Here is a 27023-nt window from a genome sequence, read left to right on the forward strand (position 1 = left end):
TTTTTTCAATAAAATCAAATATCTTAAAAAAAAATGTGTACTGCACATAAAATATATAATATTCATGTTTTGTGTCACACACGCAACGCGTGTGCCACGTCTACTAGTTACTATGAAAGGTGTGCTACAAATCAATCGGTATGTTCATTTTTCCTACTTTTATTATGGGTTTGGCATACTTTCCGCTGGTTTTTGAAGTTGATTGAAGTGGACATGATATTTGTGGAATATTTAATATACTTTTTAACTTCACTCTTGGTCAATTCGTTCCTTGTATGTTTAGAGTTAGATTGCAGCTTTCATTATTCACTTCTAAACACCTTACAAGAATTGTTCCTTTGTTTCTTTGACCGTGTCAAGCCTTTGTAGAGTGTAACACTTAAACCTGCAGCAGCACATGTTAGAAATAGGAGGAAACTATTTTGTGATTTATTTCCTCTCGTTCCATTGAAAATATTGTTAATTGCATTCCCCACTTTTTTACAAAGGCACCTCACTATGTCATGATTAACATATTCAGAAATTTTGTGTATTTGTCAAAATGCTTCAAGGATTAATTGAGCTATCACATGCTCACAAATCCAATCTAGTTTGTAAGATTTGGCTCACTATTGCATCTTCAATTTGGTTATGACAAGCGCACGTGTTCTTAGTCTCAAGATATGTAGAATCTGTGCTTGTATCATTATTTGTGATTTCATATTTTTTTTTATGTTTTGCATGGATAAAATCTAAATTTATAATTTTACTTTTTTATAGTCAAGACAAAGAGCACTTGAAAACCTACACCAAATGCAAACAGTACATGTAAGAAATTAACATGCTTTTCTCTGAAGTTTGCTAATCCTCCACTTGGAAGATTTCTACTGTTCCTGCACCTTAGTGTAAATGAAAGCAACACACCCAATAATATCACTAAAATTAGTTTCTGGGCAAACTTTCTTTTCAATTTAAAGACATTTTTCTGTAATTTAAACCTTTTGTATACATCAAAGTGTCTTATTTATATATTAGTATTAGTATTCTGAGCACAACTACTATAATTTTTTTAGAACTGAAGAAATGTATTGATGATGACTTTATTATGCAGCTAGAGAAATTGAGCGACAAGCAATGTCAATCTGAATATCAGCTTAAGTTTATCATAGAGGCCTGGAAACAGGTAAATCTTCAGTTGCATTAAATTAAGATAGTGCAAGCCACACTATAAACATGTATCGTCTTATGTATCAAGCCTGCAGTCTCATTAAAATATTTTTTACATTAAAGTGACATCACCAAGAAAACAATAAATGTTTACTTGTTTCCCGAAGATGATGACATTCCTATTGACATTGAACTATCTTTTTTTTACATTTCAGTTTGCAGAATCCATCAAGAACCAATATTGAAGTCAAGATCAATTTGATGAAGTTAGAAGTGAATGAAGTGAATTCGTCTACTCCTATGTAGGTGCCTTAATGTGTCATGCACATTGGAATAATACTTTTTTTTGTCTCTGTTGATACTTTTTTAGTTTTGTGGAAATACTTGTGGATACTTGCATATTTTTGGATTATTTTGGTGGATATTCTTGTGGATTTATGGATGTTTGTCGTCTTGGGATGAATAATTTATTTATATTATTAGTCTATTATAAGTTTAAAAAATATATTTATATTTTTGCATTATCTTAAGTGAAACATATGTTTTGACTTCACTAAAATTAAATGGTGAAGTTAAATAAATAATTTACTTCACCATAAATCCGTAGCAACGAAGTCGTTCGAAGTATTTACTTCATCATTCAATGTAAAGGATGCAGTCACATGTCTTCTATTACTTCGTCAATTAGTGAAATTACCGAAGTAAAAAACTTTCTTCTACTTCGTCAAATAGTGTCATTGCCGAAGTAAAAACATTTTTTTTACTTCGGTAATTTCATTAATTGACGAAGTACAAACATATCTTTTACTTCGATAATTTATAAAATTAACGAAGTAAAAGACTTTCTTTTACTTCGTTAATTAATGAAATTGTCGAAGTAAAAGATATATTTTTACTTCGGCATCGGCTCAATCCTGAACCGGTTTTGGTTCCATAAACCGACCAAAGACTTCGGTAATTTCAGGGCTACGACTTCGGTTAAAACGCGAAGTAAAACAGTATCCTATTACTTCACGTAACACTACTTTGGTAATTATCTACCTACGACTTCAGTTAATAACCGAAGTCTTTCGCGACTTTTCTACTAGTGTATGTTTCTAATATTGTGGGGTTCCTTATATGGTAGATGAGGCAAGATCAACAGGGATACCTTTCTTGGTCAAAGCTGGATGGAATACAACGTCCCATTGCTCCAACCAATCCTCTGAAGTACCTAGAGTTCAAAAATGGATCATACCTTACAGCTCAATCTTGCTGGAATCCACATAAGGCGAGTCTCTGATGCAAATCTTGGTGATGACGATCTCGGGAAAGCCTAGATGCTTTGCTATCCCAACTCCTGTCGCTGCTATCGTCATCGAATCCAACTCTTAATCTACAAGGATAATCCAAGTATCAATACTATGTCCCAAAGAATCCTATTGCATGCTCTGATACCATATATGTAGTGACCTGCTCCGTGATCACCTACTAATCAGAAGCTTAAACATGCATTTAAACTTAATTAAGCAATATCAGAGTAACTGCGGAATTAAACCAAAATACTGAACTGAAAGAATACAATCGGTAAATAAATCCAAATAATACAACTCAATCGACCTAACTTAATACAAATGAAATACAACCTAGCGGCTAACCCTGCAATAATTTCTTGGTCACCGCCTAATCTCAAATCTCTGAGTGAACTACCTGCAACTGCCCCGTCGAATGGGGTGTCCAAGAAACACAGAAACATGGACGTGAGTGAACTACGCTCAGTACGAGAGTATGAGTATACAAATACTATATGTGCATGAATGCAAGTGTATGAGTACCAAGACTCAAGGTCAAGAAACTCTGATGAAACAGACTCGTCGCCAAGGTATGTAGCACTCTGCGTCGTTGCACAAGGAAGTGTCTCACACACCCTACTATGGATATCGGTGACCTGAACACGAGTACACGTGTCCAACCAATCCACTAACACATTAGGGTAACCACCCTAATATAGGCTATCTCAAGGATAAAAGCTCAATATGATAATTCATGAAGTATAATATCGTGTCATAATATATGCAGATAAAATCATGACATATAAATAATGCAACACATAATACATGCATACTCAGTCAGGATATCTCAAATAGTACTTTCGTACCTCAATAATAGTCTTAGATGTGCAGGCATCTATAGTCCATCTATACATTCCAAAATAATAGTACATCACTAGACATCATCTAAAAGTCTTAACTAAGCTAATAGATACTCCAAATTATTTCTAAGGGTCTCAGACTATACCTGCGTCCGTCGTTAGCCCGTTGATGTCGAAGGCCCCAACTCTTGGGCACACCTCCGCTACGACCCTGGAAGCGCCTCGCTATTGCCCGACCCTCGGATATAGGCTAGAAAACGCCCCGAGAAACACCATAATATGAGAGGGAAGACTTGTAACTTGGCAAGAAATGAGGCTCTCGGACCTCATATTTATAGACGGAGATCGGACGTTCCGAACCCCAGATCGAACGTTCCTAACTCTACATGCTGGCCACTTTCCGAACGGCCATGATCGGAAGCTCCGATCTATACTTCATAAGTTCCCTTCTCTTACATGCAACTATGTGTTCAAACGTTAACGACACGTCACAAGTGCGCATGGCCTAACTCGATCGGAAGTTCTGATATCATGTTCACTGGTTCCAAACTCACTTCAGCTTCCGAACTGCATCGCTTGTTCCGATCACTTCGGATCTTCCGATCTCGTTCGGACCTTCTGAACTCGCCCGAGACAAAATTTCCAAAACTTCATATTATATTCCAAATTAAGCCCTTACACCATTATTAATAATTTTTAATCACTTAATCTTGTAAAATGGTATTGGATTACTACATCAGCTAACTAGAGAAAGATGAGAGATAGGATAAGGATATCGAAGATATTAAGGATATGATATGGATCGGAGCTTATATGTATCAACACAATTGTCCAAGTGTTCAAAGGATCATATCAGAAAACAAGAAGGGAAGTTGGAGATCTGATATCTTGTTGTACATGATCAGTGCTTTTGACCAAACTAGCAATCTGAAGGAAAAATGATAAGTTGGGGTGTAATAATTATCTCGGTAGAGTAATCGAAATCTAACACTTGAGATGTTAAATGAGTTAAAATATTTGAGTTTCACTGTCAATACGATATATAAATTTTGTTAAACAGACAAACATTCGGTGTTATAATTAGTATGAGAGTCAAGATCACGTGTTTCTTTACCATTGATTGTAAAGAAATCAATTGAGTTTATGATTGAAGATGAAATATTTTTAAAGTAATGAGTTTTAAATTTTTAATGTGGCGGTACATGTGGAAAAAATAAAACCCAATTTTTAGGTTCATCATTGGATATGCCCAAAGGAATTGATAACAATAATTGACCAACGTAAATTTATTTATTAATTTTTTTTTAAAAAAAGGTAGGTCAAGTTATTCAAGTAATGTAGGAAAACCATATTCGGAAAATAACGAAATCAATCGGAATGAATAAAATAACCAAATAGTAAGTTCGTTCATCAAATTAGTCTATATAAAAGTCAAAATCACATAATTTATTCTTTAATGCGTCGATCTGTATATATTCTCACCGTAAGCTGAAACCCTTCCAAGATTCAAATTTTACTGTTGAATCACAAAAATCTCTGCTCGTTTTGCTTACCTGGTGGGTTTCGTTACTGCAAATTCTTTGCTTTGATTGTGTGATTTTTTCAGCTTTGTGCCAGCGCCTATTACTCAGATTCCCAATTTATTGTGAAGATTCGGTTGCCTTTTCCATCATTTTGTCTTTGGTATAAATTATTTGTTCCAACCCACATGCATTTTCGTGCGTTCCTCTGATCTGCGATTGGATCACGAAGATCTCTATCGCCTCGTTTTGAATTTTATGGTGTTTTTCTTCCTTCTTTGTTCATATATCGAGGGAGAGCTGGAGGTGGGGGTTCCAACTGGGGGCACAAATCTTGTGTCTCGCGAGTCGCAACCATGAAGAAGGTGAGATTTCTCGACCCTTTTTCGAATTTTGGACCTTGGTTTTTTTTTAAAGATTTTGTTTTTTTAAGTTGTAATTGTGGGTTATTGTGTTTTTGCATCTGGATTTGTTTGAATCGCATTTGAATTTTAAGGGGTTCTCGTTTTTACCTAATGGAATTTTGTGACTGAATATGAAATGTTGTTTCTGGATGCAGAATACATTTATTTCAAGAGTTGATTAGGTCAGTGGCTGGCTTGGTTTTATTCTTCATTTATTCTTGACTTGGGAGGGGTTCTTTTTTACTGCTTTACTGGTTATTGGTTCTTTGGATGCTTGAAATTGGCTTCTTGTAACACATTTTCTAGTTTGGGCTTGACGCATGGCTGGTGTTGATGTATCTAAGTATGCTCATAGTCCTGTCCATAAGGCTGTAATTTTGAAGGATTATGTTGGTCTTAGAAAAATTATAGATAGTCTTCCCCATTTTTGTGACTCGTCTGAGATTCGTACTGAAGCACAATCACTTTCGGAGGAAGCTAAGGCTGATGCCATATCTTTGACAATTGATCGACGTGATGTTCCTAATCGAGATACTCCACTTCACTTGGCTGTCAAATTTGCTGATGAGACTGCAACTGAGATGCTCATGCTTGCCGGGGCGGACTGGAGCTTGCAGAATGAGCAGGGGTGGAGTGCACTGCAGGAAGCTATATGTAATAGGGAAGAAGCAATTGCAAAGATCATAGTCAGACAATACCAGCCATTAGCTTGGGCCAAATGGTGCAGAAGGTTGCCTCGGTTGATTGGGACAATGAGAAGGATGAGAGATTTTTACATGGAGATTACATTTCATTTCGAGAGTTCAGTCATCCCTTTCATTTCAAGAATTGCACCTTCTGATACGTACAAGATTTGGAAGAGAGGTGCAAATTTGAGAGCAGATATGACTTTGGCTGGTTTTGATGGTTTCAGAATACAGCGTTCTGATCAGAGTGTTCTCTTTCTTGGTGATGGTTCCGAGGATGATAAAGTTCCACCGGGGTCACTTTGCATGATTACACACAAAGATAAGGAGATTATGAATGCTTTGGATGGTGCTGGTGCTCCAGCTACAGAGACAGAAGTGAAACATGAAGTGACTGCAATGTCTCAGACGAATATATTCAGGCCTGGGATTGATGTGACTCAAGCTGTTCTTATATCTCAAACAACATGGAAGAGGCAGGAGAAAACGGAAATGGTTGGTCCATGGAAAGCCAAAGTCTATGATATGCATAATGTGCTGGTGAGCATTAAATCAAGGAGGGTCCCAGGTGCAATGACCGATGATGAACTCTTTAATTCTTCCAACGAAAATGAAACAGAGAGTGAACTTGATGATATTTTGACAGAGGAAGAGAGAAGACAGCTTGAGGCTGCTCTTAAAATGGACTCAACAGATGTAAGCATTGAAAACGGTGATGGTATCATTCCACACCGTCATAGTTGCTATGAGCCAAGGGATGTACCCATTGAGGACATTAATGGATGTGGGAATGGAGAAAGCAAGCAAGAAAAGAAGGGTTGGTTTAGTGGGTGGAGGAGACGGGAAAATAAACAAGAAATTGAGAGAAAAATTGCTCCACCAAGAAATTCATTGTGTGTTGAAGAGAAGACTAGTCTTTTTGAGGAGTCTCCTTCTAGCAGCCAGAGTAAACCAGGTAGGCACTCTATGGAGGTGGTAGTGAAGAGAGATGAGAATCGGAGAGGAAGAGAAACTAAAGCTCAGTCATCAACAAATTCTGAAAGCGGAAACCGTCGCAAAGATGGTACTCGTGAGAATGAGTATAAGAAAGGTTTGAGGCCTATTTTGTGGCTTTCTCCAGATTTCCCATTAAGAACTGAAGAACTCCTTCCCTTGCTCGACATCTTAGCCAACAAAGTTAAAGCCGTACGTCGATTACGAGAGTTACTCACCACAAAACTGCCCAAGGGGACTTTCCCTGTTAAGGTGCTCCTTATGCTTATACTAGCTTGTTGAACTGATAATAACATGCATGTTTTGTTTTATCTTATTTATTGTGTTTGAACTGTGCAAACCAAGTTCCTTCTTTAATATGCATGATTTACCAATTTTTTGTTTGATATGATTGATCCTTGTTGATAAATTCCCTTTTTTGGTTTTTCCGATTGAATGTGAATAAAGTATTTTATTATGATTTCAAATTTTAGGTGCTAACTGTGATCATGTTACATTCTGCGCACATTACATGTGTATGTTGGCAACGAAGGGGCCTTGGATGATACGCTTGTACAAAATTCTTATAGAAGTGCTAACGTGTAGTATTTTTTTTATGCCTTGACATGTAAAATTTGAGCCTTCGTAAAATGTGTCATCAAACATGCTATCCTTAAAATTATGAGATCGTACTATTAATTGGGGTGACAGATTATTTTGAGCACGTAAGAACTCGTCTGTGGGATTCTCTACGACTCTTCCTCATGAATTTGGAATTGTAAGATTTGCAGTAATTCATTACAAATTTGTGATTTTTATCTTCATAAAATCTTCCAATTGTTTTTGTGAATTATTACAATTTCTTCATGGGGTGGTGCTGATATGCTTTCTCGTAATTCATTTTTCCTTTTTCAAGAATACCAATCCTCAATTGGGATCACATGGAGAGAGTGTCGAGATCGAATCTGAGGGGATAAGAGGATAACTAGTTCAAAACCTTTTTCTTTAGTTTTCTATGCACTGATGTTGGGAAGGTTACTGTTTTTCTCTTATGCAGAAACAAGTACCTGCTGGCTGATGATGCATTTTTAGTAGTTTGTTCCGTACTTCAGCATTCTTTGCCACATTTGCTTATCCTTGCTTTGGTTCTTTTTAGTGATTGGCAATTCACTTTAATATGTTTCCTGTTGAAATGACTTTGGTAGAAATTCCTGTTTAATTCTAGTAGCTTGGCTCTATGATGCTGAAGACAGCACGATGCGTCGTAATAAGGATTTATTCAAGTTGTGAGGACGGGAGAAGAACCTTTGGATAAGGCGATAAGCCATAAAATACCTAGAATTTTGAGTGGTAGATAAATATTAGGAAATGTAAGGCGAAACCAAGATGCAGAAGTAGAATGCTTGCAGATTAACTAACTTTTACTGGCTGAAAATGATTGTGTGCATCTTCCTTTTTAACAATATATTCCTGAGGTTGGTGCAGTGGGAATGGATGATTTTTTGAAGATTTCAACAAGGGTCAGGGTTGAGATAAGGTAGATTATTTGCTTACTGTGGGGAGATAACAAAAAAGGTTGAAGAGAAGTGATAAAGTGATAAAATGTTACTTGATGAAATCTTTAGCTATGTGGACGTCTGAATAGATACAGGGTTCTAAGAATGAGGGTCCGTGTTTGAGTTGGTGTTGCAATGAACGGTGTATTTGTTTCATAACTAACAATTCAAGTTGTAGAAATAAACCGATGGTTTTGTTTGTATATCTAATTTTTTGGTTGTTTTTTGTGTTAATGCCTAATTCAGCAAAATAACGTTTGTCTTTGAAAAATATATTTATTGGGTTTAGTTTCTGGCTTGTAAATTACTTGCTTCACATCAGTTAGATACTGCACCAGAATTTTGACGTACTGGGCAGAATTGTATGCTGAGTGACACTATTGCTTTCTTTTCTTGGCCAGAAGACGCAATGTATACTGTTCATCGGAGCTTGAGATCTCAAATATAGGCAGTGCAGAAAAGTCTAGTTATGTTGGCGTTTTCTGGTATAATAACTGATTGATTGGATGAAAGGAGGGAGTTTAAGATGACCCTTAAATTTTGGTAGATTAGTCTGACAGGATGCAAGAAGGGAAAATTTTATTGAAGAGAATGGGAGCGGAACTGGCATGAAGTCTATATGGTTTCAACAATAGTTTTCTCGAGCCACGAGGGATTTAAAGTTCTAAATTGCTGAACTGAATATCGAATAATTGGTTGAACCTTTAGTTTGCCAAATAATCGTAAATATGTTGCTAGATATGATTTTCGATTTGGTGATGTTCTAGGCATCCAGTATGAGATTTTACAATGACGGTGCTATGTTAGTTTTGACCAAGTTGTGTATAAGTTCTAGAAAATCAATGGTCTTGAGTCCGGTTAGTCTCATTTACTATCCTGATTGTATATTGTTAACTGCCTGAACTACTACGGTTGAAATATGTCCCACATCGGTAGGAGGGTGGGGGTGTGTTGAAATATGTTCCACGTCGGCAGGAGGTTGGTGGGTGTGTTGAAATATGTCTTGCATCAATAGAATAGAGTTCTTGGGAGCTCAATATATGGTCTTGGACAACCATCCCTCTTGCGCTAGCTTTTGAGGTTGAGTTAGGTCCAAGTCCAATTCTTAACATGGTATCAGAGTTCAGGCCCGCCGTATGTGTTAAACTGCCCATAGTTGCGCAACCCGTTAATCTCCACGCTTCAGATGTTCATCCCTGATCGTGTGGGGGGTGTGTTGAAATATATCCCACATCGGCAGGATAGAGTTCTTGGGAGTTCAATATAAGGTCTTGGACCACCCTTCCCCATTGAGCTATCTTTTGGGGTTGATATAGGTCCAAGTCCAATTCTTAACAATCACCGTAGCTGAACGAAATACTTGAAGCTTGTTCTGATTTGCTTATAATCATCAACAAAGAATGCCTTCTGAAACTCAGAATTTTCATTTGCCTCGGTCCATACCATCTTTGTACGTCAGCATATGGTGTCTAGTTCAAATTGAGTTTCAATTTTTGTCGTTTGCTTCTTGTCTCGTCCAGTCATCCCATATCATCTTTATCTGGTAAACCAAAGTCTTATATCTATTTCCGTTATGATAACCCATTCATCTTACGAAGTGAAGTTGTCTAGTGGTCATACATATTCATTGTTTATAATCTAGTTTTGTGTTAAATGATTGATGGCAGCTAAACCTTGTCAGCTTGGTTTGATACTGTAGAGTGGCAATGTCGACAGGCATCATATTGTTAATAGATTCAAGTGATCATACCTGTTTGATATGTTTGCTAAATTGCTTTTCGGAATATGGATATGGGTAATGGGTATTCGTGATGACCACATGTGAAATACGTATTGTAGTGGACCTAGTGGTTTTGACAGTTTTAGCAAAATTTATGAATGTTGAAATGTGGTTTGTCGTATGAGTTATGATTTGGAGTAGAATTTTAAAAATTAATATTTATTGGTATTTTAATCATGGGTATTTTTAACAACATTGATAGTGTGCCACAGGATCAAGATAGTTATTTTAAATGTTTTGAACGGAGATCACATGTATAGATGATTCGAATATGAGATGTAGTTTCCAAGATGAAATCTTGCAAGTTGATGCATGTGTCAAGCGATTCAGTTTTTCAGATACTAATTTGTTAACTCTCTCTTTTGCTGCCCATGCCCTCGCCCCAGGAGCATTCTTGTACAGCTTCATGACAGCATCAGCTGTCTCAGATACTTGCTTGATCCCTTTCGTACTTGGTGAGACATGTTTCTTCTCGTTTCAGGTTGCCATTCCAATCGTCCCTACAATCAGGGTGATGGTTACATTCAAAAAATTCGAAGAACTACAGCCTTTAGATGAGTTCTCGACACCCCCATCAAGCCCCACAGGCGACGGAAGAGAAAGTCCCAGTGTGATCCAATCCTCGACTTCCTCCTGGTTCCAATGGATAAAATCCCCGTATCAACGTGCCAGTTCTTCTGCAGGTTCCTCCAGCAACAGGATCGAAAATATTCAAGACCCCTTTGCCATTCCTTCCGACTACACGTGGATTACAGCTGAAGCCAAGAAAAAGAAAATGCAGGAAAAGAGCAAATCCAAGAAGACCAAAAACCAATAGTATTCGTGATGTGTTGAAATGTCGAGTGGTTGATTCTGCTAACTTTCATTCTTAGGACAACACTATTGTGTTCCAATCATTGTGGGGGGAGGGTATAAAATGTTTGAATCTGGTTATCGTTTCAACTTTGATTCCTGGCAACACATATAACGCTTGGTGTTTCTTTTCAGGTTTGGTGGATTAAATGTATAATTTCCATCGTATCATTTACTTCGATGTAAGTTTATCATTATGTGTTGTTGGCTCTACATTATGTATGAACTGAACAGTTAGTTGTCTCAACTATCATCTGTGGTTTATTTCTTTCAAAGTGTGGATTGATTTGTCATATTGGTGATATGCCTTGCATGGTCGAATAGACTCGTATAACATCATTACCGTCTTTTTTTTCATAATCAATTCTACGATTGATATAAAAGTCAAAATCGCATGTCCGATCGTCGTTTGCAGTAAGAATGGCCTCGTTTAAGTCGAGAATCATCATCGTCGTCTATTATCATATATGTGAGTTAAAAAAAATACTAATGTCTTGAACATAAGTTAGTGTGAAATTTGCCAGTAATGTTGATTCTCATACCTTCATCACTGAATTGCACACCTACAAGAGTTCCGTACACCTCCTAGTTCCCCATCTTCTGAAACACTGTAAACAAGCATTTAATAGAGAAATAATTAGGAGCTTTAAAATTTTGGTCAGATTTTAGTCGTAGCGCTGAATGATATCCAAAAATTAATTATCGGATGTATTTTATCTTCCCCGACTCAAAGTGATATCCCCATCTCACCCCTGTTTTTTTTACACACCACATGTGAATTAGCCACACTCGCAAAGTTTAATGAAGATTAGCGTATCACACAAATTCTGAGTGTAATATATACTAAAAAATTGGGGGCAAAAAGCGGAGCCAAATTTTAAATCACATTTGAAAATTAGATTTTTTTTCGCTAATTAGTTCCAAAAATAACTTTTAATGTGCACCAAATGAATCCATCATTAATTGTTAATTCAGTAGAACGTCCTTTTGAAGCTGTACGGCCTGTACCCAGTACTCTTTGCAAAAGTTCTAAAGATTTATTACGAACTCTCAGCTAGTGTTTCAGAAAGTTTTTAAGAAATATTTTTCAAATTTTTTTTTTTACTCTTTCTTTTTGTTTTTTTTACCAAAGTGATAAAGTGACGTGGGCCACACTCGTTTTTGGTGATAAGTAATCATTAATTGCATCAGCACGTTGATGAAAAATAATTAAAACTGAAATGAGATGCACATATTAATGAACTAAGACCATGTATGGACGGATAACATGACAGAAATGAAAAACATGTACAATACAAGATCAAAAATATAATTTTCTGTAACGACAAATAGATGAAAAATATACCTAGGCTCAAATTCTTGAACGTGAGCAATGTTTTTTCCATGAGCATCCGTCCAGCTAACTCTCCTCATCTTTGGGTTTACTATTTCATCAGAATTGTCCACCATTGTTGTTTTCTTGAGATTACTCCTGAGAGGTGCAAATGTTACAACTCCTTCTAACTCGTGTGAGACCATGCCTAATCTTCTCCCTATGCAATTTGATTCTCCATCTTTGGTAAAGAATTTTTTCGGGTCATTGTAGTCGAGTTTAACTCTTTTCCTTTCCTCTTCTTGGGTATCCGAGTTTCTTGATGCGACATAGCATGAGCACACTAGGGAGGTGCACTTGCCGTGCGCCGACGTCGTCGCCAGGACACGAGAATATTTCAACCCCGATAACCCTAAGAACAGTAAACCCTAGTTTAACCCTGTTTGGTTGTAAACTATGCCATGAAGATTTCAAGAACTTGCAAGCTAGGGTTGATGAGATAATTGGGAGTGAAGTTTGTTGATGGAAATGCACTTCATCTAGTGTATATTTCTATGACACGCGTATCATTGTAGTTTTGCTTCACAATTAAGATATTGGGATTAGGATTTTTGTGCGTTGAAATGATCCATTGTTTGGCCTAAAAAGGAAAGTGTAGGACCCATTACTCATCCTCTGTCGTATTTAAAGTTACACTCGATAGCCCTTAGGAGTGTAACTTAAATATTCTAAATTCATACTGTAGACTTTAATTGTTATGCCGGAAAAATTATATTTTTGGTATTTGTTATATATAGATGATATTTAGATGATTGATTTAATTATAGTATTTTTTGTGTGTAATATTCTTTCTACTTTATAAATAGAGATGTATAGTTAAAATGAGAACTAATTGATTTCACTCATCTTTTCTTTCTTGTATTTCTCTAGTCTTTGATTCTCTTCCTCCCTTTTCTCCACTAAATTTATAACACGTTATCAATACGAGTGCTCTTATCAAGGTAGAAAAAAATATATTATCATTATTGTATGAATGCTCTCGAAGAAGCACAATATTTAGATCTTATATTGATGCTTCTCGAAATCGCATAAATTTTATTTTTAATATTCATACTTTCAGTTAATTATTGATGCTCCTGAAAAAGCATTTTATTTAATTTTTTATTGATGTTCTTGATGTAACACAACATGTTTGTTAGAATCGAAAATACGTGTAAAGGGGGGGAGGGGGGTGAATACACTATTAAAATTTTTGAAGATACTTCGATCTGATGTGTGAAAATCAGACAGAAGATTTTACTGCTTAAATAAAATTAATCTGCTCGAAAGATCTGAAGTGATCAGGCGAAAAAAATTTTTCTCGCTGATTTGAACTGTTAAATAGCTAAGGCAGATAAAATGATGTAAATGAAGTATGTAAAGAGGGACAAAATTTTTATGGATGTTCGGAGATGAATTCTCCTACGTCACCCCTTCTTTTGTTTCCAAAAAGATTTCACTAGAAGACTTTGATTTATACAATGCTTTGTACAAATCCAATCCAATCAACTCTTTGAGAGGAACTCCTAGCAATACACTCTCTCAAAGCGGAACAAACTCTTTGATTTGAGTTACAAAATGAAGCCACAGAATGTGCTTCGGGATTTTGATCTGGTGATAAGTGCATTTTGTATGCATTAGTTCGTGATATTTTTATGTTTATTTTGTGTGCATTCATATTATTTTGTGTGTTTTTATGTGTTTTATTGTAGTTGTGTGCATTTCATTCTCCGGGTTAATTTTGTAGGAAAATGGATTTTTGAAGAATGAATTATGGAGCTGCCTTGGTCAAAAATTCAAATTTAATTTTAAAAGATCAAAATCCAATCTTCACTGTTCAAAATGAATCTCAAGATGTTTTAAAGACGCTGTCCAAATTTCCGCTCGATCCGACGGCTAGAACTTGAGATATGATTTTTTCAAAAAAACTGCACGCGGGAAAGAACACATACACGGACCAAGACACATACCCAGAACGGAGTCCGTGCACATCGCGAAAATTTTAGAATTCGGACAGAAAACTGCTCGCTCGAGCGAGACTTGAGCCCGCTCGAGCGAGATTTACAGACAGGAAAAAAATATTACAGAGTTACGCTCACTCGAGCGAGCCTCCTGCCCGCTCGAGCGAGCCGCACGTACAGAGTTTGTATTTTTGGAAACTCTTGCTTGGGTTGGATGCTATATTTTGAATATTTGGGCATATAAATAGATCTTTTAGCATCAGATTAAGGGTCCGAACGCAAACAACACAAGGGAGGCGGCTTCAAAGCTTGGGAGAAGATTTCTACACTCTTTCTTCTTCTGTTCTTCTTTATTTTTATTTTTGAATCATAATTTCAATTATTGAGTAGTTTGTTTTCAACCAAGACGGCGTGATTGAGCCGAAAAAATTCATGTAGAAAACTTGGATGTTTGTTTGGGATTTTTCAGAGTTGATTTTATTTTATTGATTGTCAGATTTATATTTGTCTTGTGAATAGTCTGATCAACTGTTTGCTTGCATGTTAATCGATTCCAAATCGACAGAGGAGGTATTGATTTCGATCACTTTGATAATCAACATATTGTAAAACCGACTAGAAATAGAATTCGGTTTCAGTGTGCGGTTTGAGTGTAAACTGAATTTTCATAAATATTTAATGCTTTCAAATTTGATTAGAATTACGAAAGATTAATCCGTCAATATTTGAGTAGGTTTGATTGTTCTAGAAATAGACATTTGAACAAGATAGGAGAATTCCCGTGATCTAAGATTAAATCTGAGTCCTGAATCAGCTACATGTTACATGATTTGTTCGGTACCTACGTGTGTCTTGGTTGTCTCGCATTAATTAATTTTATCTTCAGTTATTTTAATTATTATTTCTTAAGCAGTTTTTATTTTAAATTATTATTTTATTTAAATCAAATTTCTTTTTATGATTTTGTCTAGATTAAGATAAATAATTAATTCTTGAGAATTGACTTCAGTCCCTGTGGGATCGATACTTGGACTCTCTGTCCACTTTACTATTACTTGATCTGGTACACTTGCTAGTAGATTTATATCACACCGATTTAGCCGGTCAAGTTTTTGGCGCCGTTTCCGGGGACTGTTTAGTTAATATTGGGTTAGATTATTTGCTTGAGACTAGATATTTTATTATTGTTATTTATTTATTATTTATTATTAATTTTTCTGGTTCTTACTTGTGAAGTACTTGGAGATGGATTATCGACAGGCGTTCACAAGGTTTGACCAACAATACTCGGAGCCTTTCTATGATACTTGGAAAAGATTCAATGATTTGACGAACAGATTTCGATGCCATGATTTTTCAAACTACACGCTATTTCAAATTTTTTATGGTGGTTTGGATGAGCTAACAAGACATTGGGTAGATTATGGAGCTTTGGCCACTGGCAGTCACTTGTTCAACAGAGATTACGACAGTCCGATGCACTTGTTAAATGATATGGCAGATTTTGACTACCATTGATATTGTGATCCTTCACTGCAGGGTTGGAGTCACCAATATCCTCCACAATTCAACTCCACAAATCAATAAGAGTGTATAGGGAATTTTGAGGATCATGCGGCTCAGTTGGAGAACATGGTGCGACGACAGACAACGACAAATCAGTTCTTAGAAAGCAGCATCAAGTCTGTAACTCCCCGTTTTTATCTTAAATGAGCTTATTTGATATAATCAGAGTTCCAGAGTTCAAGAGCCGACTTGATTTTGATCAGGGTCTATTTTGCAAATTTTGGAAATTTTAGGGACTAAAGTGCAATTTTGGAGTTTAATATATTATCTTGACTTGAGACTAGTCTTCATTCTCTCCATCTTCTTCCTCCTTTCACGCCACCTCCATTGAAGCGCCCTTTTGAGATTTCAAGCTTTGGGATTTCTCTTCGAGCTCGATCTGTCCGTTGGAATTTAATTCTGAAGTCAGTTTAGCGATCACTGCAGCGAGAGCTCCGTTATATCGTAAGTTTTTCTACGATCGGATACTTTCTATTTTTTGGATGTTGTTAGAATCGTTTGAGATTCGAGTATGTCGTTCTTGACAGAGTTATGATCATTTATTATCTGTCGTTTTTGAAATAGAGCGACGTTCGGATTTGTTATGATTTTTGGAAGCCATTTTCGAAAATGAGTTTTTTGGGATTTGTTGGAATTGCCTTGTTATTGTTGTATTAGCATTGATATGAGTTGATATCGATATTGAACTGCTGTCTGCGCTCCCGGTTTGTTCAGTTGTAGCCTTTATGCCACCGATTTGAGTTTTGGAGATTTGAACCGTTTTTGAGTTGTTGATCTTTGACTTGTGAATTGATCGTCATTGTTGATCATCTATTTGTATCTGAACAGATTCGTTTGGAGTTTGTCAAGCCCGGTGTTAACAACATTTGATCATCAAGAGATTGGACGAAGAACGTTAAAGAGATTTACCTTGAACCGTAGTTGTTGTTTAGATTGTGTAGTCTTTGATGCAATCTTTTGTTGTAGCTTATCCAGAGTTGAAACTACTGCATTGAAAGGTAAAATCAGTCTTCATTAGTGGGATAACATACTCGGGACAGTTGGTTCTCGAGTTTCCCTTAAAATCACATATTGCATCAATACTTGTTCTAGTATGTGGAACTTGTATTCGTCGATTGATTGAGTTTTATTATGTGGCTTATGTTTTATGTTTTGTTATGCATTCATCTTAAGCCAACTTTGATTTCAGCGGACATAATAGCCCTTTTTGTTTTGACGTTTGGGGGATATGTTGTGAGTGGTCTAGGTTGTAGAAGTTCACCTAGTGTCAGCATACTCCTCATAGTCGCATTAAAGTCTAGAGGATTGGGATATAATACCCCCAAACTTAGACTTTTGCTAGTTCCGAGCAAAACTATTCAAAACAATAACTTCTAAAAACTCATACTCTCAAACCCACAAGAATAGTCAAGAAATATTATGGAGCAATGGCCTCAGCAATGATTTCAAAGAATTTTCAAATCCAATCATATCACACCCAACTAACACTTGAAAATTTCAGTCATAACAAAATAACCGCATAAACTCACAATCTCCGTAACTCACGTTTCAAAACACCATTCTCCAAGTTCAATTAAAACATTCATAGATCATGAGGACTTTTCAAGGTAGCATAGGATCAAATAAAGGATATAAAATCAAAAACACTCACAATTAGGTAAATACAAAGAATAATAGTGTGTGCGTGTTTCGATCAAAATTCATAATCATTAAAAGCATCAATCAACAGTCCATAGGCTAAATTCTCGCAACTCTTCTCCACTAGTATATTGGGCAACTGAGACTCGGTCAATAGGACTTATTCAGCTTATAATGTAAGGTCTGGCTTATGGCTACAAACGAAGTATAAGAATTCAAATAAGGAATAATTTATTGCTTAAACTCAATTCTAATTTCGACTCCTTTTCTTTCACAACTTCACACTTATTTTTTCTTCACTTCAATGATTTTTTCAAATTTTTCACAACTTCTTTTTCACAACTCTTTCAACCACATTTTTCAACTTTTTTTTTTCTACTACCTCTTTTCATCTTTTCAATTCATCCACCACACCATTCCATTTTTCACAAATAACACTAGGAGCATAAAACATTTTAGCATTCAGATTACTCCCTTAAAGGTAGGAATTAGTGTTTAGGCTATTCAGGTAGTCAATGTAAGACCTTGAAATAATGACGAATGGGAGTTTATTCACACGTTTACACGCATGCCATTCGATTTTCAATACAGCTCAAACAAGGTACTAGGGATAACATGTAAAAATAGGTTAGCTTGAAAGGCTCAAACGAATTCAGAAAAATCTCCTAAATCATTCCTAATCTCAGTTTTTCCCGTATTTCACCTCGAAGAGTGTTTGAACTAGTTCTAGAAAAGTCTCAATCCACAATAAATTCATACAAATATCGATCAGTGCAGAAAAGATAATCATCAGCAGTTAACGATGATTTTCACAACAAATTTCAGATTTCTCATACCTCAAAGTACTAATAAACGTGTAAGCTCAAATAGGCAACTAAGGATAAATTTGTTCAATGAAAATTAAGCCCTAAATTTCAAACAATGTCTCAATCATCTCTATGTCTATATGTTTCAAAAATCAGATTCAAGTATTAATAACAGAGTATATAAGAAATTGTTCATTCACTTGGTTCCATTTTCTCAAAAATATTTGTCAGATAGGTAGACAATCATGGATTTCAGTTATAGCACAAAAATTTTTCATTGGCCATGCATCCACATATTTCTCGACTTCTTTTCAACTCAACTCAGCTCAACTCAACTCAAACAAAAATTTTATCTATTAAGCACACAAAAAAATTTTATCTATTAAGCACACAATAAAATTCAACTACTCAACTATCAACCAAACAACTAAATCAAACATTGATTCACCCCCCAAACTTAATATAATCATTGTCCCAAATGATTAAAAATAATAAAATGAACGAGGGACACGTACCTTCGACACCGAGCATCAGGACTCGATGTAACCAAAATCATATTCATGTAAAATAATTTCCAGCATGTAGAACACCATCAAAAGCCGATCATCGGAGGAAATTGAAGACGCACAACATGAACGTCCAATTGAACAAATCCATGGCATGGCATGCTTTGGATAGGCGATTGCTCAAGGTTTAAGATTGGTTTGATTTCATGCTAGGATTGTGGGATGTAAGGTGCTAGGATGCTTGTTTGCTCTTGGAAGAAGATCACGAGGCTGCATGTTTTTCCTTGATGAAACGTAGATAAGGAATAGAGAGCGCAATTGTGCTTTGTTTCTGTGCTAATGAGGAAATGGAGGGACGATAGAACTATCAAGTGCTGTTGAAGTTTTTTAGCGCATGTAGGTGCTGCAACATGGAGGAGTAACAGCTGGAGTGGGCGTATGATGATCTCGTTTGGGCATGGAAGATCAGCTGTTGGTGATTGTTGTCCGCATAGTTGCTGTGCTAACGAGATTGGAGATGCGCTGAAGGAGAAGGGAACGCGCGATAGCGCTTCGAAGGGCGCAAATGGGGAATAGAGACGCGCGTTAGCGCTGGAGGAGGAGGGGAGATGCGCGATAGCGCATGGAGTTAGGAGCTGCGCTGTTGGAGAGCAGGAGGCGCGATAGCGCTAGATTGGAGCGATGTTGGTGAAGATTGGATGCGCGTTTGCGCTGAAGTAGGCGCAGATGTGATGCGCGATAGCGCTTGTTGTTGCGCTGTTCGTAAATCAGTGAAACAAAGGGTAGGCGCGAGCGCTCAAATGGAGTGGCGCGGGCGCTCTTATTGCTCGCAAATTTCTTCAGGGTATGGCGTGGGCGCTCGATTAATGGGGCGGGCGCGCCCTCTCCTCGACTTTGAGATTTCTTGAGCCTGAAAAATTTTGTAAATTAAGAAAAATAAAGCTAAAAAAAAAAAAATTAAAATAAAAGAATTACTTAAAACAATTAAATAACGAAAATTAAATAAACTGAAAATAAAAGCAAATAAAATGAAATAAAAGAAAATGCTTGGGTTGCCTCCCAAGTAGCGCTTGGTTTAAAACCATCAGCCCGACTTTCACCGATGTTAGATCTTCCCTTTCTCTTTTACTAGCCAAGCATCAATCAAAATTGGCGCTTTGAGATCGTCGCATACATTGCAATTAAAAATAAAAATAAAAATTAATTAGTAACTTAAAAATAAAATAAAAAAAAACTCTAAATTAAAATCTAGACTAATTGGTAACAAGACTAAAAAATAATCAAAATTTACTCCCCGGCAACGACGCCAAAAACTTCTTGTAAAAATTCCTCGCAAGCGTACGAGTGTCAAGTTTTAATATAGGGATAAAATCAGATATCGATCCCACAGGGAGTAAAATGAAAATATTCAGTGCTTGTAATTAAAATAGTCTAAACTTTATCTAAAAAATCAATAATCAAGAATTTTGCAATAAAAATAAATAATCAGTGAAGTTTTGATAGCATGCACACAACTTTCAGAAAAAATCAATCAGAGAAAAATGGTCTAGATGTATGGATTTCACCTGGTTTCAAAAACAATCAATCCTAATTAATTAATCTTCATGAATTCCAATCAATTAATAGCTAAGAACACTTACATGTATTATTTTCCTCTCCCGAGCAACAAATAATGTTTATCAACTACAATTAAATTCCAATATCCCTATTAAGAATTTATCGCAGTGATCTATCACAAAACAATGTTCTTTTTAAAAGCTCTATTAAAATTATACACTCTCCCGAGCTGTATAAATAATTAACAGTGTATTTTTCAATGGTCCTATTCAAAATCCCCTCTCCCGAGCAATGATTTCAAATAAATATAACAAATCAATTATTGATCAGATAATTAAAAAGACAATCAATTCTAGAAAAAACAATTAATCTAGAAGAAACTCAATTCAATAAAATCAAAAATTCATGAAAGTATCTACACCAGGTTCCATCCGACCTCTTGACTATAAAAAATTAGTTCATAATAAAATTCTGAATGAAACAATAATTCATAAATACAAACATAAATTCAGAATTAAAATAAAAAGATAAGATAAGAATCAAATCTGTCGTCGACGCCGTGTGTCCGGTCTATCGAACTCCGTCTTCGGTCTTCAATTAAGCTCCAGAAATCCTTCCCAAAAGTTCACGATCAAATCCACAAAATATTTCTCTGATATGTGTATTGTGGTGTGACGACTCTTTTTTCTCACGTCTCAGATTTCTCCTTTTATATTCTCGCACAAAAGCCTACAAAATCAAGCCCATAAAAATTGCTCTATATAATAAAACTTTCCAAACAGCAACAGGGCGGGCGCTCTTGACTCCGCGCGGGCGCGCCTTGAATTCGATGTTCAAATTCCCAAATTTCTCAACCCAGCGCGATTGCTCTTCTTTAGCGCTAACAAAAAGCGCTAACAATTTTGGTGGCCCAATATAGAAAAGCCCATCACTATTCTTCTCTTCTTTGTCTGATCGTTTCTTTCTTTCTTTCTTTCCTCTTCTTTTCTTTCTCAATTCTTTTCTTTTCCACATATTTTCCAAAATTCCCTATAATCACAAAAACAACAAAACCCCCACATAAATCTGCTCGAAACAAACAATTAATAATTAAAATCATATATAAATTAAGTGTATAAAATACACTTATCAATTGGGATACGTGACACCACCTCGATTGGGAGAGTCGGTAAGTATTTGCGTGATCTTATCCTTGGGATCCCAAAAGCACAGCAGCACTCCCTTGTTTATCAGAATTGATATCCTGGTTTTAAAGACATGCATACCATTAGCATGACTTGAATATGTTGTCTTGATAGCATGTTGTTTATATATTACTTGTTATGTTGCTTTTACTGGGAATGTCTTTCTCACCGGTTTATCCGGCTGTTGCTTTGTTTTGTATGTGTACTTGGCAACAGGTGGGGCATGATCGAGTCAGCGAAGGCCCGGTTAGCAACAAGAGGGAGAGTTAGTCGTGGGACTTGGTTTAGAAATCGATTTCAGCATGTTAACCTAGTTATGTTAGAACATGTTTAGTTATCGAACTTCGACTTTATGTTGTTGTTGCATGTCTCTACTTTTGAGCAGCTGTTGAACTCCAGAATTTCATGTTTTAATTGGAGAATTTGTGATTGTAATGCATGATGGTATTTTGAATGTATTGGACTTAAGTTCTAGCAAGTTTTCTGCTGGTTTTTGCTTCAGAGCTGTCACCGCTCGATCGGCGAGATTTAACCTATCGAGCGAAGGTCCTTTTGCTGAGTTGCTGTTTTGCAATTTTGGTGGTCGCTCGATCGGTAAGATCTTACCGATCGAGCGAGGCACTATTTAAAAAAAAAAAATTTTTTAGTGCTTTTAATCTTGGATCTTGTATGCTTAGTTATTGTTTAACTCGAGTTTAGATGTTTAGAACCGAGGTCTCACATTAAGTGATATTAGAGACTTAAGATTCTTGGTTGAACTAGAGTGAGCGGGGTAGTTCGAGTCCGCATGTATTTGCTCCTCGCATGTGTTTGAGTTATTTAATTGTTTAATTAATTCCATGCGAGCATGCTTTATTATTTGAGAATTAATTGAATTACATGATTTGTGATTTAATTTATAAAGCATGAACTACTTGAGATATAACTGCTTCTGTTATCGACTGGTATCCGGTATTCCAAGCGGTTGTAAAGGCACTGTATCGTAGCGATTGAGTATCTTGTGCCCTAACCTTTGATTATCAGATGGGTCCTCGTCGATTAATAAACAGAAACCTACCGCCAGTTATTCCTACGAATGAGCAAGCTAGCACTGAAGTTGATCAGTTGGATGCTACAGCTACTCCTATGGAAACCTTACTGAAGAGGTTTCAGTCGTTTAATCCGCCGTTGTTGATTGGTACTGAGAATCCAGTTGACTGTGAGAGTTGGTTGGATGACATTGAGCAGTTGTTTTATTCCATTGATTACACAGATGACCGCCGAACCAGGTTAGTCATTCATCAGCTTCGTGTTGTTGCCAAGAACTGGTGGATCACGACAAATAGATCCATTGAGAAAAGAGATACAGTTGTCAATTGGTCTCTTTTCAAAACTGAGTTTTATAAGCGGTTTTTCCTTGTTTCGTACCGAAAGGACAAGGGAGCAGAGTTTTCCAATCTGAGGCAAGGGAATCTTAACATCGAGGAGTACGTAGCCAAGTTTGATAGTCTGTTGCGTTTTGCACCGCACATTGCCGACAGTGAAGAAGCCAAAGCCGATCAGTTCATCAACGGCTTGAATCCCGATATCTTCACGTTGGTGAACACTGCTAGGCCAGATAACTTTGCGGATGCCATGAACCATGCAAAGGGAGCTGAAGCAGGCTTGTGGAGGCAGAGAGGTAATCAGATGGTGTCTCAGCAGCAGAGACAGTCTCAGAACCAACCATCTCAGCATCAGAATCAATCTCCTCAGTATCAGAACCAGCAGCAAAGGTACGAAGGTGGAAGCAGTGGGGGGAACAAAAAGGATCAGTACAAAGCAAGGGGGAAATAGTTCAAGAGGCAGAGGAACAGTTCTTCTAGTTTCAGTGGTTCCAAACAATTCGGTTCAGGACAGAGTTCTGGATCTTCATCCATGTACTGCAGTAAGTGTGGGGGTAGACACTCGCCAGATCAGTGTGTGGGAGTCTTCGGAAACTGCAACACCTATCAGTAACCGGGACACTTCTCTAAGGTGTGCCCTCAGTGCAGTAGAGATCGAGCTCAGAGTGGGAGTTCATCTAGACCTACAACACATCCTGAGAGACAGTCTTCTGCAGTTCACTCCTTCCAGCCCCAACAGCAGAACAGACAGGGAGGTAACTCTAGTGCGAACCAACCTCCGAGATAGCAGGCAGGTGTCTTTGCTTTGACAGAGGATCAGGCTCAGGCAGCACCAGACGATGTTATAGCAGGTAACTATTCAATTTTTGGTTATTCTGCTCATGTTTTGATAGATACAGGTGCATCTCATTCCTTTATCTCTGAGAAATTTGTGTTATTGCATGCCTTGCCTACTGAGTTGTTGCCTACTGTAGTAGCTGTTACTTCACCTTTGGGTGGAGGAATTATTTCTGTCAGATTAGTCAGGACCTGTGAACTCCATTTTGAGGAAAATATTTTAGAGTTCGACTGTATTGTACTTGGGCTGTCAGATTTTGATTGTATTATCGCTATATATGCTTTAACCAAGTACAGGGCAACCGTCGATTGTTTTCTGAAAGTTGTCAGGTTCAGACCTGAAATGGCAGATGAGTGGAAATTCTTTGGTAAGGGTTCTCGATCTAGAATTCCTTTGATTTCAGTGTTATCTATGACTCGTTTGTTACAGAGAGGTGCAGAAGGATTTTTGGTTTATGCAGTTGATGTACGGAAATCTAGCCCAGCATTGGTTGATATACCAGTTGTTAGAGATTTTGCGGATGTGTTTCCGGAAGATGTTTCTGGATTGCCGCCTATTCGAGAGATCGAATTTAGCATCGATTTGGTGCCAGGTACTCAACCTATTTCCAAAGCTCCTTATCGTATGAAACCTATTGAACTGAGAGAGTTGAAGGAGCATCTTGAGGATTTGATTGCCAAGGGATACATCAGACCTAGTGTATCACCTTGGGGTGCTCCTGTTCTATTTGTTCGGAAGAAGGATGGTTCTATGCGGCTCTGTATTGAATACTGTCAACTGAATCAAGCTACAGTCAAGAACATGTATCCTTTACCCCAAATAGATGACCTTTTTGATCAGCTGCAGGATTCTTCTATCTATTCAAAGATTGATCTGAGGTCAGGTTATCATCAGCTAAGAGGGCGAGAGGAAGATGTTCCTAAGACCGCATTCCGAACGAGGTATGGTCATTTCGAGTTTATAGTCATGCCGTTCGGTTTGACTAATGCTCCAGCGGTTTATATGGGTTTGATGAACCGTATCTTTCAGCGTTATTTAGAAGAGTTTGTCATTATCTTCATCGTTTATATTCTTATCTATTCAAAGAACCGTACAGACCATGCAGAGCACTTGAGGATCGTTTTGCAGATTTTGCGAGTTGATCAGTTGTTTGCCAAACTATCTAAGTTTGAATTTTGGTTGGATCGAGTTGTCTTTCTCGGTCACATTATTTCTGGAGATGGGATTTCTGTCAATCCCAGCAAGATTGAAGTGGTTATGAATTGGTCTAGACCGACATCAGTACCTGAGATCCGAAGCTTTATGGGTTTAGCTGGATATTATCACCGATTCATCGAGGGTTTATCGTCTATTGCCAAGCCTATTACCCAGCTGACTCAGAAGAATGCGCCTTTTATCTGGACTGCAGATTGTGAGGCTAGCTTTGTTGATCTGAAGAGGAGACTGACTAGTGCTCCGATTCTTGCTATTCCAAAAGGTACTGGAGGTTTCACAGTCTATTGTGATGCTTCTAACCGAGGCTTGGGTTGTGTTCTTAGCAGTATAATCATGTGATAGCGTATGCATCGAGGCAGCTGAAGCCGTATGAGACTCGTTATCCAGTTCATGATCTTGAACTAGCTGCGATCATTTTTGCTCTGAAGATCTGGCGTCACTATCTTTTTGGTGAGTCTTTCGAGATATTTTCTGACCATAAGAGCCTTAAGTACTTGTTTTCACTGGTAGAGCTGAATATGAGACAGAGAAGATGGTTAGATCTGTTGAAGGATTTCGACTGTGAAATCAAGTATTATCCGGGAAATTCGAATGCAGTTGCAGATTCCTTGAGCCGAAAGCTTTGTTCTTTATCTCTTTCTACTATTGGTGTTGCTTAGTTGATCGATTATTGTTGCACTTCTGGTTTAGAGTTTGAAACAGATAGGGAGACTATCAGAGTGTTTGCTATTCAAGCCGAGCCGAAGTTGTTTATTGTGATCAAAGAAGCACAGAAGTCTGATCCGAGCATTCAGGTTTCAGTAGAAAAAGTCAGATCTGGGAATCAGTCCAAATTCCAGGTTAGAGATGACCTCTTGTTTGTGAATAACCATATTGTTGTGCCAGATATTTCGGAGTTGAGACAGCGTATTCTCCGAGAGGCTCATTGCAGTCGGTTCAGTGTTCATCCTGGAGGTCGTAAGATGTACAACGATATGAAGAACCAGTTCTGGTGGAAGAGAATGAAGAGCGATATTGCGAGGTTTGTATCTCGATGTTTGAACTGCCAGCAAGTGAAAGCAGAGAGGAAGCGATCGGGTGGTCTATTGCACAGTCTATCTATTCCTGAATAGAAATGGGATCACATTTCTATGGATTTCGTCATGAAGTTACCACGATCCGTTCGAGGATACGATGCTATTTGGGTAGTGATCGACCGATTGACGAAGTCTGCTTGTTTTATTCCGTACAGGATGACGTATCGTTATGATCAGATGGCTGAGTTGTATGTTAGCAATGTTGTGAGATTTCATGGGGTGCTGAAGTCGATTGTTTCAGACAAAGACTCTAGATTCACTTCGCACTTTTGACATAGTCTTCAGGAGGCACTTGGTACTCGATTGCATCTGAGTACAACTTATCATCCTCAGATAGATGGACAGTCAGAGCGGACTATCCAGACGTTAGAGGATATGCTGCAAGCGGTAGTGCTAGACTTTGGCACTAGTTGGCAAGATTCTTTGCCTCTTGTCGAGTTTTCATACAACAACAGCTTCCAAGTGAGTATCGGTATGGCGCCTTTTGAGTCTTTGTACGGCAAGAAGTGCCGATCTCCTTTGTTTTGGGATGAATTGTCCGAGTCACCTGATTTGGGACCACATATGCTTAGATATATGGCAGAGCAAGTTAAGATCATTCAGTTGAGAATGAAGTCAGCTCAAGATAGATAGGCGAAGTATGCGAATGTCAGACGTAGACCTCTTAGTTTTGAGCAGGGAGATCGTGTATTCCTAAAGATTTCTCCTTTCAGAGGTACTGTCAGATTTGGTAAGAGAGGGAAGTTATCTCCGAGATTCATCGGTCCGTATGAGATTCTCAAGAAGATAGGAGATCTTGCTTACAGACTTGCACTTCCTCCGTCTTTATCTGGTATTCACGACGTTTTTCACGTCTCTATGCTGCGAAAGTATCATCCATATCCTTCTCATATTCTTTAGCCTGACGAAGCCGA

General features: G+C 37.4%; 1 protein-coding gene and 1 long non-coding RNA gene across 4 annotated transcripts; one reads left to right on the forward strand and one right to left on the reverse strand.

Moving 5' to 3' along the window:
• The first annotated feature begins 4669 nt into the window (after positions 1–4669).
• On the forward strand, positions 4670–11289 carry LOC140873036 (uncharacterized). Of its 3 annotated transcripts, none has more exons than XM_073276006.1 (3): positions 4670–5162; positions 5357–7132; positions 10582–10690. In XM_073276006.1, exons 2-3 carry the CDS (start codon positions 5522–5524, stop codon positions 10603–10605), a joined length of 1635 nt encoding a protein of 544 aa, XP_073132107.1. In that variant the 5' UTR covers positions 4670–5162; positions 5357–5521; the 3' UTR covers positions 10606–10690. The 3 variants fall into 3 exon arrangements, with proteins under 3 accessions (XP_073132107.1, XP_073132106.1, XP_073132105.1); XM_073276005.1 differs by lacking the exon at positions 10582–10690 and adding an exon at positions 8817–10573; XM_073276004.1 differs by having other exon boundaries at positions 4672–5162; positions 10677–11289.
• LOC140873037 (uncharacterized) lies at positions 10817–12871 on the reverse strand. The gene is made up of 3 exons (XR_012147970.1): positions 12393–12871; positions 11590–11655; positions 10817–10950 (listed from the first exon to the last, which is right to left on the reverse strand). It is a non-coding gene; the product is annotated as an uncharacterized lncRNA (long non-coding RNA).
• Between the last annotated feature and the right edge of the window lie 14152 nt (positions 12872–27023).

Source organism: Henckelia pumila, unplaced genomic scaffold (genome assembly GCF_033568475.1).
Source record: "Henckelia pumila isolate YLH828 unplaced genomic scaffold, ASM3356847v2 CTG_525:::fragment_3, whole genome shotgun sequence".
Classification (NCBI taxonomy): Eukaryota; Viridiplantae; Streptophyta; class Magnoliopsida; order Lamiales; family Gesneriaceae; genus Henckelia; species Henckelia pumila.

Bases quoted from the DNA above. Each gene is read 5' to 3' on its own strand.
- LOC140873036 (XM_073276004.1), top strand. From the start codon at position 5,522: ATGGCTGGTGTTGATGTATCTAAGTATGCTCATAGTCCTGTCCATAAG. The intron at 7,133-10,676 runs GTGCTCCTTATG...TTCTCGTTTCAG, and splicing joins AGGGGACTTTCCCTGTTAAG to GTTGCCATTCCAATCGTCCC.